General features: G+C 39.2%; 1 protein-coding gene across 2 annotated transcripts in view; it reads left to right on the forward strand.

Moving 5' to 3' along the window:
- LOC124547710 overlaps positions 1-14,824 on the forward strand; it is a 113,302-nt gene extending 98,478 nt beyond the window's left edge. For both annotated transcript variants that reach the window (XM_047125125.1, XM_047125126.1), the window contains one exon: positions 14,028-14,824. In XM_047125125.1, the coding sequence (XP_046981081.1) occupies positions 14,028-14,417 (390 nt within the window). In that variant the 3' untranslated portion in view covers positions 14,418-14,824. The remainder of the gene's footprint in view (positions 1-14,027) is intronic.
- Positions 14,825-16,266: the final 1,442 nt, after the last annotated feature.

A 16,266-nucleotide genomic window follows, 5' to 3' on the forward strand; every position in this document is an offset into this window, starting at 1 on the left:
GCTTTTGAAAGAATGTGGAACCTAGAAAAGCCTATAACTGCACAATTTGTAGAGAATTAATGTGTAAAATATTACTATCACGGGTCTAAATAAATTAAAAAAAAAAAAAAAAAAGACAATTGATTCCAGTTGGATTTGAATGCTCATCCTTTACATTCATAAGTCGCCAGCGTCTCCACTCAGCCATTGAAACAGATGTGAAACACTCAGCATTATAGTACTTCTTCCGACATACTTATATTTCAAATGTTTCTATGTGCTCAATAATGTTTTTCAAAAGAAATGATATGACGAGTTAAATTGCAATGAATCGAGACATATACTGTATCCTAACTGTTGTATTGCATCTATTTGATGACATAAATTTCAAGCTGGAGCTCCAAAGATTGCTACAGTTGTGAACACTAGTACTTCCGAACTTGGGCATGCGCAATGCTCTGTTCTTGGACTCTATATTATTCGTTCCGGGCAATCTTCTTGCCTCTCATTGTACACCAGTGCATCTAAAACTTTTAGTTTGTCAGTATTTAGAAAACACTTCACAATACAGGATAACCCCACCTGAAAATGAATCATGGAAAAACTGATTTTGCAGAAGTATTTGGTTGGTTACTCACACAATGTAAAGGATGAACTTACTATTTCGTGACACATTGAAATTGTAGATTAAATATTCATTACACTTTTGCTATTCATTAACTGTAATGGTAGTAAATAATTTAAATCAAGGACCAATCTTCAGGCAGCATATAAAACTATAAGAACAGTTAAAATATGTTCCACCATAACCTCTATGTTATAAGCAGCACTTACAGGTGGTCCTTTAATCTGGGGCAAGAAGTCCGACGTCACCACTAGGCAGATGTGTAACAAGAAGTTGCCCTTTCTTTGGGGCTGGAGTATGGAGTCTTGTTCTGGGATGTATGTTGTCAAATCTTGGCCTGAATTTTTCCATCGCTATGGAACAGCAGGCATTATTCTGTGCAGTTAGATAGTACTGTGAGTCATTATTTGATGCCACTAGGTTTTCTTGGCATCACTGCATTTTGCAACTTATTTCCTTTACCTCTAATGACCATGTCGCTGATGGGATGTTAAACCTCCTCCTTTCCTTCATCTCTTTTCGCTCCCAGTCATGTCTCATTTAAGTTTGTACTTCAGTGTGACTTGCAGGCTTCTTGATTCCATTACCTCTTCTAAATTCTTAGGTCTGCACATATTTTCCTTAGTCGGAATTTTACTTCATACCTTTTTCCCCAGCCTGACTCCCTTGGCTTGGGACCTCAGGATGATTGGTTGGTTGGTTAATTAGCTAGTCAGTCACATGTTCCATAAATCATTGAACAATTGTTTTATTGACATGATGTGAAATAAGTCAGTTTACGGAATATGTACACATGATTAACATTAACATTAATATTAATAAACTCATTAATTTTAATCCTAATCATGCAGCTAAACATCATTTTATTATTATCATTATTATTATTTTACTAGCTACCAATTTTTAAGTAGAAATTTGTCAGTGGAATAGAATTAGTTGCCAGGGAGAAATGATTTTAAATTAGATTTAAAACTTGCTTCGCTGCCTGTCAGTCATCTTGTGTTATTGGGCAAGTAATCAAAAATTTTTGTTGCTACATATAACTCCTCTGAGCCACTAACAACTTTAACAATGGGCAATAAAAGTCATTTCCCCCTCTAGTGTTATAGATATGTACATCACTGTTCTTCTCAAACTGTGATGAATTATTAATGACGAATTTTATTAGCGAATATGTATATTGTGACGATGCAGTTAAAATGCCTAACTCCTTGAAGAGGTATCTACACAATGTCTGTGGGTGAACGCCACATATTTTTCTTACTTCTTGCTTTTGTGCAATCAGTACCTTCTTTCTAAGTGATGAGTTACCACAGAAAATTATTCTGTATGACATTATTGAGTGGAAATATCCAAAATATGTCATGAGATTGACATGTTAGTTCCCAATGGTAGCAATTGTACAAGGAGCAAAAGTAACTGAACTTCATTGTTTGAGAAACTCAGTAATATCCTTTTTCCAGGACAAGTTTTCATCAATATGTACAGCCAAAAATTTGGAGCATTCTACAATATGCTATGCCATCATAAGCTATGCCAATTATTGCTACACCTCTTTTTGTTGTGTGGAACTGACTGTAGTGTGCTTTTCAATATTTAAGGAGAAACACTTAATAGTTATTGGAAAATATTAATTATCAACTGTTATGTTTCCTTCTCTCTAATGTGATTTATTATAATACTTGTATTGTCTTCAAAAAATACTAATTTTGCTTGTTAGACATTGGAAAATGCAGGATGGAATATTGACAATATTATGAAAATAGTATTTGCCACACACACACACACACACACACACACACACACACAAACAAACAAACACAGTCCCCAGCTGCCAAAGCCTCCAAAGGCTACACATTAGGGACTTCAGAATCATTTATTTGCTCCTGGTGTACAGGCAACCATGTGAATCATGTCCATAAAGTAGGCTGATGCTATTCCAACACATGTCCATCATGCAGGGCAGCTTAAGTGTAGGCGCCCAGAAAACTGTTTCTTTCCCCTGACATTTATGCTGTCCTGCAAAGCAGGTTGATGTGGCAGGCTGATGCTGTTGCCACAACACATGTCTATTGTGCAGAACAGCCTATTTGTCTGGTGCCGGGAGAAACACATTTTTCCCCTATCTCCATTCATATTAGAGTGTGGAGGTTATAAAACAGTGTGAAGAAAAATTGTCACGAAATTTTAACCCTGTATAGTTGATGCCAGTAGGAATCAAAAATACTAATGTTGTGTAGGTCGACAATGTACAATTTTTAAACTACGGAAAGTTGGTGCCACTTGCTCCAATTGGCTATGGGATTGCCCTGTTGCCGGATGCTCTGGACAATGCATGACCACAAATGTTTTACCTGCAAGAGATTCCGATGTATCCAAGGCCGCCCTCATGCATGGTGGTAGTGCGCCAGCCTTCCACTCTCGGGGGGGGGAATCCGCCGGGGTCCCACATCCATTGTAGTTTCATGATAAGATGTACCAGAACAAACTCATCAACAGCTATTAGTTCGCGTCTTTTATAAATTTTGTTGGCCCTGAAAAAGGGCCTCTCTGGTAGCTGGAACATTGTTTACAAAAGCAGGTGCTCTGACTGTCGACACTCTGACACGACACAAGCTTGGTAACGTTGAACTGTGTTTTGCGAACTCTTTAAAAGATTTCTGGGAGTGCCCTGATGTGATTGGTGGCATGTTGAATGCGATCCATTAGTTCCTCTTCGTTTCTAGGTGGTTCGCATCCGGCTGGGTGAACTAGAACCTTGAAGAAGCCCCACAGGAAAAAATCCAGTGGTGTGAGGCCTGGTGATTGCGGGGGCCATGTCCTACAAGCACCTCTGCCAATTACCTGGCCATGTTCATTTAAATATCTGTGCACAGCATGATTGTTATGTACGGGGGCTCCATCATGCTGCAACCACATGTGTAGCCGTATGTGCAGGGAACATCTTCCAGCAGGCCAGGTAGAGTTTCTTGTAAAAAGTGAAAGTAATTTGCCCAGTAATTTCAGGAGGTAGATGGACCGGTCCAATCAGATGGTCACCCACAATACCCTGCCCAAATGTTGAGCGAAAATCGTTCCTGTTGTCTTTGGATGTACGTGAAGTGAGGATTTCCCTTGCCCAGTAATGAACAGTTAGTGTGTTGTAAAAGCCATCCCGACAGAAGGTGCACTCGTCGGTAAACACCACAATGACGAGAAAGTCGGGATCTCGTGCAACATGTCGCAGAAACCACCAGCAAAACCCTAGCCTGTGTTTATAGTCCACTTCAGGATTTAGGTCTTGGAAAGGGTGGAAACTATATGGATGCTGGCTGTCATCCCTCAAAACCTCCCAGATTAACCAGTGAGTGACCCGTATGTTGTATCCAACCGCTCAAGTACTTTTTGTAGGTGCTTCCTTGAAGCACTCGAGAACAGTCTCTTCAAATGCAACATCCTGTCATGTTCGAGGTTTTCAGCATCAACACGATATCCTGCTAACAAGCCTGTTACGCCAAGTTGCTGGTGAATTTCTATAAACGTTTGTGGGTGTGGGTGGCGTCTTGCTGGGTACCATTCCTCATACAATAAATTGTCAAGCTTTATGCACATTACCGTCGGCTAGTCCATAAATGAAAACTGTATCTTGTTGTTTTTCGAATGAATACTCTGCCTCTATGCTTACTGTATGACTAAATTATAAGTGACGTGTGTGCGTTCTCCGAAGTGAAGCTTATGTGTGAATGCCTCTGACGTGGTGGAGATAAACAGCAGACCTTTTTGACACGTGTGTATCACATTGGGGCAGTGATGGGGCGAGGGATGTTTGTATGTGTGAACCGACAACCATGGCGCTGCCTGTCAACTGACGAATGACAACAGGGCAATCTCACAGCGAATCAGAGCACATGGTGCCAAGTTTCCGTGGTTTAAAAATGGTGCATTGTCGACCTACACAACATTAGTAATTTTGGTTTGTACTGGTAACAGCTATCCAGAGTTAAAATTTCATAACATAGTTTTTCTTCACCCTGTATATGTGTATGTTTGGATCAATTTCAACCAAATTTTACACAGAAACAGCAGGTGTCATGAGTATCAGCACTGTAGGGTTTATAACCTCCTAATAGGAAAGAGATAGGGCAAAAACATGTTTTTCCCAGTCCCTGACATATAGGCTGTTGTTCACAACAGGCATGTTTTGTGGGAACAGGACTGGCTGCCCCATTGACCTGCACGACAGACGTGTTGTGTTGTAGTGTCAGTGACAGTGATCATAAGGCTGTGACAGCATCTATGAAGACGGGTCCTACAAGGAATGTTAATAAAGGAAGGAAGATGTATTTGCTCAGCAAGGGTGACAGGATACAAATTTCGGAATATCTCAGCAGTCAGCATCAAATATTCAGTGATGAGGATGAAGAAGTGGAGAACAAATGGAAAAAAAATTCAAAGGCATTGTTCAATGTTTCCTAGAGAAGTATGTTCCGAGTAAGGTTTTAAAGGATGGGAAAGATCCACCATGGTTTAATAGCCATGTTAGAAAAGTGCTATGTAAACAAAGAGCACTTCATCACAGATTCATGAGGAGTAAAAACATAGCTGACAAACAAAAGCTGAAAGAAGCGAAAATGAGCATTAGGAGAGCAATGAGAGAAGCGGTCAATGGTTTTGAAAATAACACGTTGTAAACCGACCTCAGTAAAAACCCTAAGAGATTTTGGTCGTATGTAAAATCAGTAAGTGGGTCAAAATCATCTATTCATTCTCTCAGTGACTACACCAGCACCAAAACGGAAGATAATAGAGAGAAAGCCAAAATAATGATTCCGTCTTCCGAAGTTGTTTCACTGTGGAAGATCGTAATACTGTCCCTCCTTTCAATTGTTGTACAAATGTCGAAATGACACATATTGAGATGACCGGTCGCAGAATTGAAAAGCAACTACAATTTCTTAGTAGTGGAAAGGTATCCAGGACCAGATGAGATACCTATAAGACTCTGTAAAGATTATGCGAAAGAATTTGCTCCCCTTCTTGCAGTAATTTATCGTAGATCGCTTGAGCAATGAAAGGTACATAATGACTGGAAAAAAGCGCAGGTCATTCCCGTTTTTAAGAAAGGCCGTAAGACAGATCCACACAATTATAGACCGATATTGTTGACGTCAATCTGTTGTAGAGTTATGGAATATGTTTTATGCTCAAGAATTATGGCATTTTTTGGAAAATGAAAATGTTTTAAAAATTAACATGGAGTCTGCAAACAGAGATCCTGTGAAACTTGGCTCACTCTGTTCCTCCATGAGATCCACAGCACAGTGGACAATGGTGCACAAGTTGATACCATGTTCCTTGATTTCAGTAAGGCCTTAGACACTGTTACGCATTGCCATTTAATTGGGGGGAGGGGGGGAGAATGAAATTATGGAGTCTCGGAGCAGACTTGCAATTGGATTCAAGACTTTCTTGCAGATATAACTCAGCATGTTGCTCTTGACGGAACTAAATTGACAGATGTGAAGGTAATATCCGGAGTGCCCACCCGGATAGCTGTGCAGTCTTAATACGCTGCTTCCTGAGCAGGAAGGCATGCCAGTCCCCTGCACGAATCTGCCTGATGGATTAGTGTTGAGCCCCAGTGTGCCGGCAAGCCTGTGGATGGTTTTTAAGGCGGTTTTCCATCTGTCTCGGCGAATGCAGGCTGGTGCCCCTTATTCTGCCTCAGTTACAATATGTCGGCGATGGACTGCTGTGGCATGTTGTGGGGTTATGACCCACTGAGGGCTACTGCGGGGCGAAGCCTCTCCATCGTTTCTAGGTCCCCGGTTTAATTCTCAACACACAGTACAATATCCGGAGCACCACAGGGAAGTGTGATAGAACCATTGCTGTTTACAATATAAAATATAAATGATCTTGTAGAAAGCATCAAATGCTCTTTAAGGCTATTCGCAGATGATGCAGTTGTCTATACCAAAGTAACAACACCAGAAGATAGTAAGAATTTGCAGAACGACCTGCAGAGAATTGATGAATGGTGCAGGCTCTGGCAGTTGACCCTGAACGTAAATAAATGTAACATATGGCGCATACATAGGAAAAGAAATCCACAACTGTGCAGCTACACTATTGATAACAAACAGCTGGAGACAGGGTCTGCCTTAAAATATCTCGGTGTAACTATCCAGAGTGACCATAAGTGGAATGACCATATAAAACAAATAGTGGGAAAAGCAGACACCAGACTCAGATTCATTGGAAGAATCTCAAGGAAGTGTAACTCATTCACGAAAGAAGTGGCTTATAAGGCACTTGTTTATCCGATTCTTGAGTATTGTTCATCTGTCTGGGATCCCTATCACGTAGAACTGATAGATGAGATAGAGAAGATCCAACGAAGAGCGGCGCATTTCTTCACAGGACCGTTTTGCTGGCGAGAGAGCATCACAGAGATGCTAAACAAACTCCAGTGGCAGAAGTTACAAAAGAGGCATTGTGGATCATGGAGAGATTGAAATTCTGGAACAGCACTTTTCATGAGGAGTTGGACAAGATATTAATTCCCCCCACATACATCTCGCCCATTGACCGTGAGGAGAAAATTCAAGAAATTAGAGCCAGTACAGAGGCTTACCAACAATCATTACTCCCACACACTATTCGCGAGCAAAAAAGGGTTGGAGGGATCAGATAGTGGCACCGAAAGTACCCTCTGCCACACACTATTATGCGGCTTGCGAAGTGTGATGTAGATGTATTAGTATTGGCCTACTTCATTGACCTACTTCGCATGACAGAGGGGGGGAGGAGCAGATGGCGAGAGGGAGGAAGGTTGTGGACAGAGAGTGGTGAAGATGAATAGAGAGAGGGGGGGGGGGGGGGGGAGGAGATGGACTAATAGAATCAATAAGTACCTGGGCAATGCCGGGTACTCGGCTAGTGTATATTAGTCAATTTCCTCCTTTCCCCTCTCTCAGTCCATCTCAATCCTCCCCTTTTTCTGTCCACATCCTCCTCCCTCCTCTCTCTACCCTGCTCCTCCACCATCTACTTCCACCTCTGTGCTCCTCGTACTCCTCCTCCTCCTACGTGTATGTATCTCCTTCTTCCCCTCCCTGTCTGTGCCTTTCATTGTCCTCCGTTCTCTCTCCATGTTATCACATTCACCTCCAATAAGAGGCTGGTGGTTCATATCCATACAGTATTCCTTTCCAGATTATAATTAATGTGTGTTCCAGATTTGACTGAAATTGTTGCAGGAGTTTAGGATAAGCTTTTTACCCATAGCTTTGCTTGCATGTGCACGCGTTAGATATATGTCACACGTATTTAACATATTTTACATGTATGAAACACACATTTCACATGTGTTTCAGCAAATTTCACCCTGCAGTTTTATTTTCATGCAGCTCAATGTTTATGATGAAGTATCTTCTGAACTATGTGCCTATACAGTGATACGAGGGTTGGAACTTTAATAGTGGCAACTAGTTATTTACAGCTCGTACAAAATAGATACGTGTTTTGAAGTTTTACTGTCCTTCAAAGTAGTGACCAGCATTGTGTATAATCCGTTGCCAGCATTGTGGAAGTCATAGGATACTCTTAGCAGTGCCAGTTGTGTTGACAGTTCGAGTGGCGCAGTCTATTGCCTGATGAATTTGTGGCAGTTCTGAAATGAATGCCGTGAAGTGTTTCCTTCAGTTTAGAAATAAAGTTGAACTTACGAGGGCTTAAGTCAGGGGAGTGCAGTAGGTGGTATAGCACTTAGCAGCCCCATCAGTTAAACAAACAGTAACAGCTTGCACTGAACATGCTTGAGCATTGTCCTCTAAACTGATGGTCAGGTCCTGCAGTGTCATCACTTCTGTCTCTAAGCTGTTCATTTTTGGAATACAACCTATTACCAACCTAGAGACAGAAGTGATGACACTTTCTGCAGGATCTGACCATCATTTTAGAGGACAATGCTCAAGCATGTACAGTGCAAGCTGTTACTGATTTCTTTAACTGATGGGGCCGCTAAGTGCTATACTACCTACCAACTGCACTCGCCTGACTTAAGCCCTTGTAAGTTCAGCTCAGTTTCTAAACTGAAGGAAACACTTCATGGCACTCGCTGCAGAACTGCCACAAATTCGTCAGGCAATAGACCACGCCGCTCGAAGTGTCAACACAACTGGCACTGCTAAGAGTATCCTACGACTTCCACATCACTGGCAACAGGTTATACACAATGCTGTTGACTACTTTGAAGGTCAGTAGAACTTTGCAACACGTATCTATTTTGTATGAGATGTAAATAAATAGTTGCCACTATTAAAGTTCTAACCCTTGTATAATTGTGCAGTTAAATCTAGTAGTGTATGTGCTTACCGTATACGGAAAGTGTTGTGAATAGCATTAGTAGTAAAGTAGTAGTAGTAGATTAAAATGTCTTGCACAGTGCAACAGTTCCTCATGTACCTGTGTGTTTATGATGCCATATGCCCCGAAATATGACTTTTACAATGATATACAAGGTACCTGTGCCACAAAATTTATTGATCCAAATCTTACAATATATTAAAATACTTCGAAGTAGTGGCCTTAAGCAGTAATAAACATCCTCCAGCAATTCCCCCATGCCTGTTCTACTTCCCAGAAGGCAGTGACCTGAATTTCCTTTAGAGGACATGTCATCATCCTTTGGATGCCCTCAGTGGTATCAAAACAGTGCCCCTTCATCTTGGTTTTGATGTGCAGAAACAGGTAGAAGTCAGACGGTGCCATGTCAGGACTGTAGAGCAGCTGCCAAGTTTTGCTTTGCTAGGAACTCATGAATCTGCACAGTGGTGTGGCATGGCACGTTGCCCTGATGCAGCACCCACAGTAAAGTGGGCATGTGTTTTGTGTGGATGATGTGTTCTGCTAGCCTTTTTAACACTCCAAGGCTGTTTTCACAGTCATTTCTTGCAGTACAAACTCCAAATGGATCAAACTTTTTATACTGGAGAAGGTGATGAGCATGGGTTTCATTAGTGATTTGCTCATTCTTGCTGTCTTTAGTTTGGGAGATGTGGGGGTGTGCCACTCTGAACTTTGCACTTCGTTTCTGGGACGTATCCAAAAATCCATGTCTCGTGCCGGTGATGACAGTGTCCAGCCATTCCACAAGTTCTGTTGTGATCTCCAAATCATTGGATTTGTGGTTGTCACTCAACACTTTGTGGAACATAGTTTATGCATGTTCAAATCTTTGGTAACATTGTTAAACACAGTCCCATATGACATGTTTAACTCATCCGCTAGCCACCAGTCACCCAAACATCTGTTGGAATTCAGCAATGCACGCACACGAGTCACATTATCAGACCTTGAACTTGTAGACGGCTGTCCTGAGTGGACTTCATCAGTAACATCTGCCCAGCCCTCGTTAAATTGTTTTAGCCACCTGTAACCTTGCACGTAAGAAATAACAGACTCCCCATAGGCCTCTTGGAATCATTTTGTAAGTTTCAGCCAGAGGTTGTTTAAGTTTTGAACAAAGCTTGATTGAATTGCATTGCTCCAAAGTGGACCGCATCTTGCATGATGACACAGACATTGCACAATGGTTTACACAAAAAATGATGCGAATGCTTCCACAGCTCGGAGCGAACTGTGGAAGATAGCAATGGAAAGATGATACTGGGCTCGGCCCAGTAGGAGCATCAGGAAACAACCAGTTTACTTTTTGATCACACCATATATTTTTGTAGACACATTCAGTGGCAGATGTGGATACTGTCTGCCAAAAGTGTTGCGAATAGAGTTTGTAGCAATGAATTAATAAACTTAAACATCATGTTTCACGTGGCAGTTTTACTGCAAGAACAGCAGAAATGTACTAAGCAGTAAATTTTTTCCTTTCATCATTTTTGGGGGGTTGTTAGTGAGAAACAAAAATGTTTGAAATATGTGTAAAATTTGTTGCAAGTCTCTTACCTGCTCTGATTCTCAAATACTGAATGACCATATCGTCTCTACTCATGTAGTCACAATTATTCTTAAGGCTGTTGAAGCATTCCACAAAAGCTACTTGTGACTTCCCTTATCACTGCTAGAGTAAGAGTGACTTCATGCTACATTGGATCCTTTCTAAATTTGTAACAAAAAAATGGTTCAAATGGCTCTGAGCACTATGGGACTCGACTTCTGAGGTCATTAGTCCCCTAGAACTTAGAACTAGTTAAACCTAACTAACCTAAGGACATCACACACATCCATGCCCGAGGCAGGATTCGAACCTGCGACCATAGCGGTCTCTCAGTTCCAGACTGCAGCGCCTAGAACCGCACGGCCACATCGGCCGGCAAATTAGTAACAAATTTTCAGTGATATATTACATATTATCATGTCCAGTGGTGAAAAACAAAGCCTCACAGTACCAAATCAGATGATTTGGTGTGATAATTGATGTCATTGTTCACAATGTTGTTCCACCCACGGGTGATTTTAAAGTGGCCAAAATCAGGCTAAAAGACAGTTCCGTATCCTGTTGCTATATTTGTTTGAAATTATAGTGACAGTCAAATCCATTGACTGCTCATGCAAAATTTTACCAATATGCTACAGTGTGATGCCTAAAACAAGGGTAGTAATCATAACTAAATAGAATATAGGAATTTCACGAATACCCTTCCCCCAAGCTCACTAAGGTGAAATATTCTAGTAACTTGAAAGGAGCATCTTCCTCTTTGTACTCATGTAGTTTTAGCCAGATTGGTTAGCCTCGTTTCATACTCCCTACCTCTCCATCTGCATTTATACTCTGTGAACCGCCATGAGGTACATGGCATAGAGTACATTCCATTGTACCAGTTAGTAAGGTTTCTTCCTGTTCCATTCATATACAGAGTGCAGAAAGAATGATTGTGTGAATGCCTCTGTGTGTGCAGTAATTATTCTAATCTTATCCTCACAAACCCTATGTGAGTGATTTTTAGGGGGTTGTAGTATATCCCTAGAGTAATCATTTAAAGCTGGTTCTTGAAACTTTGTTAATAGACTTTCTCAGGATGATTTACGTTTCTCTTCAAGAGTATTCCAGTTCGGTTCCTTCAGTATCTCTGTGACTCTCTCCCATGGATCAAACAAACCTGTGATCATTCATGCTGCTTTATACATTTCATATCTCCTGTTAGGCCTATTTGGCCTGGGTCCCAGTATTCTAGGATGTGTTGCACGAGTGATTTGCAACAATCTCTTTTGTAAACTGATTGCCCTTCCCCAGTATTCTAACAATAAACCAAAGTCTACCACATGCTTTACCAAGGATTAAGGCTATGTGATCATTCCATTTCATATCCATACTGAGTTGGCTGATTCCAACACTGACTCATTGAGATTATAGTCATAGGATACTATGTTTTTTGTTTTGTGAAGTGCACAATTGTGCATTTATGAACATTTAAAGCAATTTGCCAGTCTTTGCACCACTTTGAAATCTTATGAAGATCTGATTGGATATTTATGCAGTTTCTTTCAGATAATAATTCGTTATAGGTAACTGCATCATCTGCAAAAAGCCTGATGTTACTAGTAATATTGTCTTCAAGGTCAGCAAGGGTGCCAACTGACTCCCCTGGGGTACACCTGAAGTTACTTCGACATCTGATGAAGACTCTCCATCCAAGATAACATGCTCTGTCCTCCTTACTAAAAAGTCTTCAATCCAGTCACAAATTTCACTTGATACGCTAAATGATCAAACTCTTGACAACAAGTGTACATGTGGTACTGCTTTTCGGAAATCAAGAAATACTGCATCTACCTAATGGCGTTGATACAAAGCTTTCACTGTGTCATGTGAGAAAAGTGCAGGTTGGGTCTCACATGATTGTTCTCATCGGAACCCATGCTGGTTAGCATAAAGGAGGTCATTCTGTTCTAGATACATAATTATCTGTGATTTCGGCATATGTTCTAAGATTCTACAGCAAGAATTATGATTCTCCTGTCGTTAGATTTACATTTGGGGAATATCTACCTACTTCTTTAAAGCTCACTTTCTCCTCCAAAGATCTAGTGGCAAAGAGCCTTATTAGTGAAGCCTCTACGGAAAACACTTTCATACTAAAAAAAGGTGGCATTCTCCACTTTTGCTGTATTAATTTTATTTGTGCACAGCTTGTTTCAGCCTATAGGCCATTATCAAGTGGTGATGTGGTTCAGCAATATAAGACTATGCTGTATATATGGGAATGTCAGAATCTTTAAATTAGTGTTTTGTATTCATTTTGGTTCACAAGTGCTGCCTTGAACACTCACAAAGGTATTGTAATCTCAAACCAGCAAGACAGCATTGTAACAAATTGAAAAGATAAATTTAAAGACACTGACAGTTCGATATGTAAGGCATAGTTTTATACTTCAGAACTTGTAAAATCACTTGAGAATGACCTAGAGGGCTGGAACCAGTCATGAACAAATAAAATTAATACAAGAAAAGTGGAAAATGCCACCTTCTTTTAATAAATTCATTGCTGTGGTACCCACTAAAAATCGATAACATTTCATATGAAATTTGCTCATATACTTGCTTTATGACTATCTATAGCCTGTTAATTTTGCATATATAAATTAAACTGTTGTTTATAATTAATTGTTTAACATTGTGAGGAATCAAACAAAATGAAGGAAAAAATGTAGGTGGCAACTGGAATCAAACTCAGGCCAAGGAATTATCAAACATTGTTGTCACCTATAGAGGCATTACAACAGCTGCTCCTTCAATACCCCTCATACTCTACACTTGCTTAATATGTTACATGCAATTTTGAAGAAAAATACTAACCTGGTGCTGTGAGCAGTGTTGCACTCATAATGCCAGAAGAAATGACATCACATCAGAACATGTGTTTCGAAAACAGACAATTATGTCCCTTCTCTTTGTTAATCGAAGCGCTGATAATCATCATTTTAGCAATTGTTTTTGGTTTTTAGTTATCTCAGAAAGAGCCCAACAGAACATGTTTCTGTTCATTTTATTTGCATACCAGCATGCATTCAAAGAGAAATTACATAATTTTAGTGTGATATTTACACTGTGCTGTAGCACCTTAGCATATGATAACCAGTTGCCAGTAGTCACATCTATCTCCTGACAGAAGTAAGGAACCCCCAAATTTTAATTGAAATTGTACACTTGTTCAGCCAACCCTTGGCATTAACTAAGACATCCCCCACCATTGTACTCTGTCCATGCGCAAAGTAGTGACTGCTCTGTGCCATGGTGTAACTGATAATTACATAATGGTTCACAAAGCTGTGGACAGAACCAATCTGCAGCAGAAACATTCTGTAAACTATGTTGTACATTACATTTGGATCTGTTGTGTATTAATTATGGCTGTTGTGTTGTTAATAATATGCTTTATTAATAGTATGTGCCATTTAATTGCACTTCTTTCTGTTACAGACATCTCCTCATGAAAATTCTGTTAGTTCCAAATATCCGTTGAAGAGACCAAATGAACAGTTCTGTTGCAACTGTGCAAGAAGAGGCCATACGTCACTTAATTGCAAGTTTCCAAACAGTGAGACTTTTGATACATATGATGCACAGTCAAGATCTCTGAACTTTAATGTATTTCCCTACAAAAACCATAAAAATAATGGCCATCACAATAAATTTTCTGTTCCAAATATGAACAAAAAATTGAAGAAAAATAAAACAAATAACAATGTAACAATTGTAACAGATTCTGAATCATTCAATCACAAGAGAAAGAAGTTAACAAATACTGAAAGAAAAAGAATAAAAAAGAAACAAAAAAAGGTGTTGCAGAACAAAATGGCAAATACATAGCCTCATATAAACACAGATTTTGGTTATCTTCTTAGTGCAGACTCAAAGGTACAGCTTCATGTACACATTGTTAGAACAGTTACAAACTTCTGAAGTAGCTATTTCTTCTGTGCTGAAGAAATATGCTAAAGAATTACTGTGATTTTCTTTTTAAATAAATTGAATGTATTTCAATTAGTTGCAGTCGCTTTAAAGTTAGGAAATATTTTCTGTACATAATATTTTATAGACTGCCCACTGTGAAAGTTCTGTCAGAAAAATATAGTTCATGGTGTTTATTGTTCTGCTCTTATTTATGGTTTCACATACCATAGTGGTCACTGTTAATGTTTGTTATTTCAGTTTCATTAGTAATATTGCACTAAAGTGCTTGTAAATAAATAATAAATATATTTTTTCAGTTGTAATTGGAGTACGACTATTTTTCCTGTCTTACATATCTCAAATATACCTGTACCTTAAAATCAATTGCACAGTGGTAAATATTTCAATTGAAGAGCATTTTTTCATTACTCGATAAACGCAAAAAAGTAAATTTTTGGGTAAATGCGTTTTTGAAATATCAGACCAAAATACTTATTACATAAACAAGATAATTTAACGTTTACACTGCCTTTGTAGCCATGGTTCTGACTATGTGTTTGACATCTCTAAAATATTCGTTGTTTATTTCAAAATAGAGGGACTAAGTTTCGAATCATTTTCAAAAGTTGATGAATGCAAAGGTGAAAAATGACTGTTTTGTTAATATATTCATGCTACTTGTTTTTTCTGTTTTTTTTTTTTTTTTTTTTATTTTCTTTAATATTAATTATAAAGGGAGCTACATCGTGGTTCATTTTACATTGAAAAATAATAATATACCACAATGTAACTCTTTAGTATAATACTTTTCCATAACTGTTTGATAAGCAGGAGTGCAAAATAGCAACAAACAGTATTGAAATACCATAGAAGATACTGGCCACAACAATACTAATTCAGAGATCTATTGATAACATTCAACAATGTCTTTATGAAACTCTTCTGCTCCTTCTGAAATTTTAAAATTCTTGAAACGTTTTAAGACATCCTTTTTCTTTTCCTAGCTGACCATGTTCTTCTTTACCAATGTGGCTGCTTTCCTCACTTTCTGGGCTGTAGTTTCTGGATTTCAACTTTTACAGGACTTCCATTATAAGTGTCCGATACTAACAACAAAAACTACTTAGACTTTTTGTAAGCCATCACTCGCTGAGCAGTTACCGTGAAAGGCATCGTAGAGCATGGCGTTTTTAGTGCACTGGAATTGAGGTCCTTTGTTTTCCAAACTTTATTTAATATCTTGACAATGCTGTGTTGTTCCAGCACTTTATAGTACTTTGTTGGTGAAATAATATGTTTTTATTGCTAATAGTATTTATACACACTACAAAATGCCCTGTCAGGATTGTAGCTCTGACAACCAACAGGGAAAAATTGGTCCAGCTTATTAATTTTTCTGATCTGTTCCATGAAAGCCATTGGTGTACACATCATTACTCTGTTCTTAATTTGACTCGATTTTATTTCGACCATTTTGTGGCCCAGGCGCTGTAACGTTTCTGAGAAAATCCAGAAGAGCAGAAGCCAATTGGTTACATCTTTTTAGTCCTGTTACAAGCCAAGAATAAAAAGCAGTCCTCTCCTATGACTGTGCTACAGAGTGACAAATTGTGTAGCCTAACCTGCCTTGAATAGAATAATTCACGTACAGAGAACTTTGATATTGTATAATTCTGTTGTGTGTCAACACATGTTTTAACCATATTTGGATTTTTCTTCTTCATTGTTGCATAGAATGTTTTTTCCTAAGTTTGTACAACCTGTG

This window comes from Schistocerca americana, chromosome 1 (genome assembly GCF_021461395.2).
Source record: "Schistocerca americana isolate TAMUIC-IGC-003095 chromosome 1, iqSchAmer2.1, whole genome shotgun sequence".
NCBI lineage: Eukaryota > Metazoa > Arthropoda > Insecta > Orthoptera > Acrididae > Schistocerca > Schistocerca americana.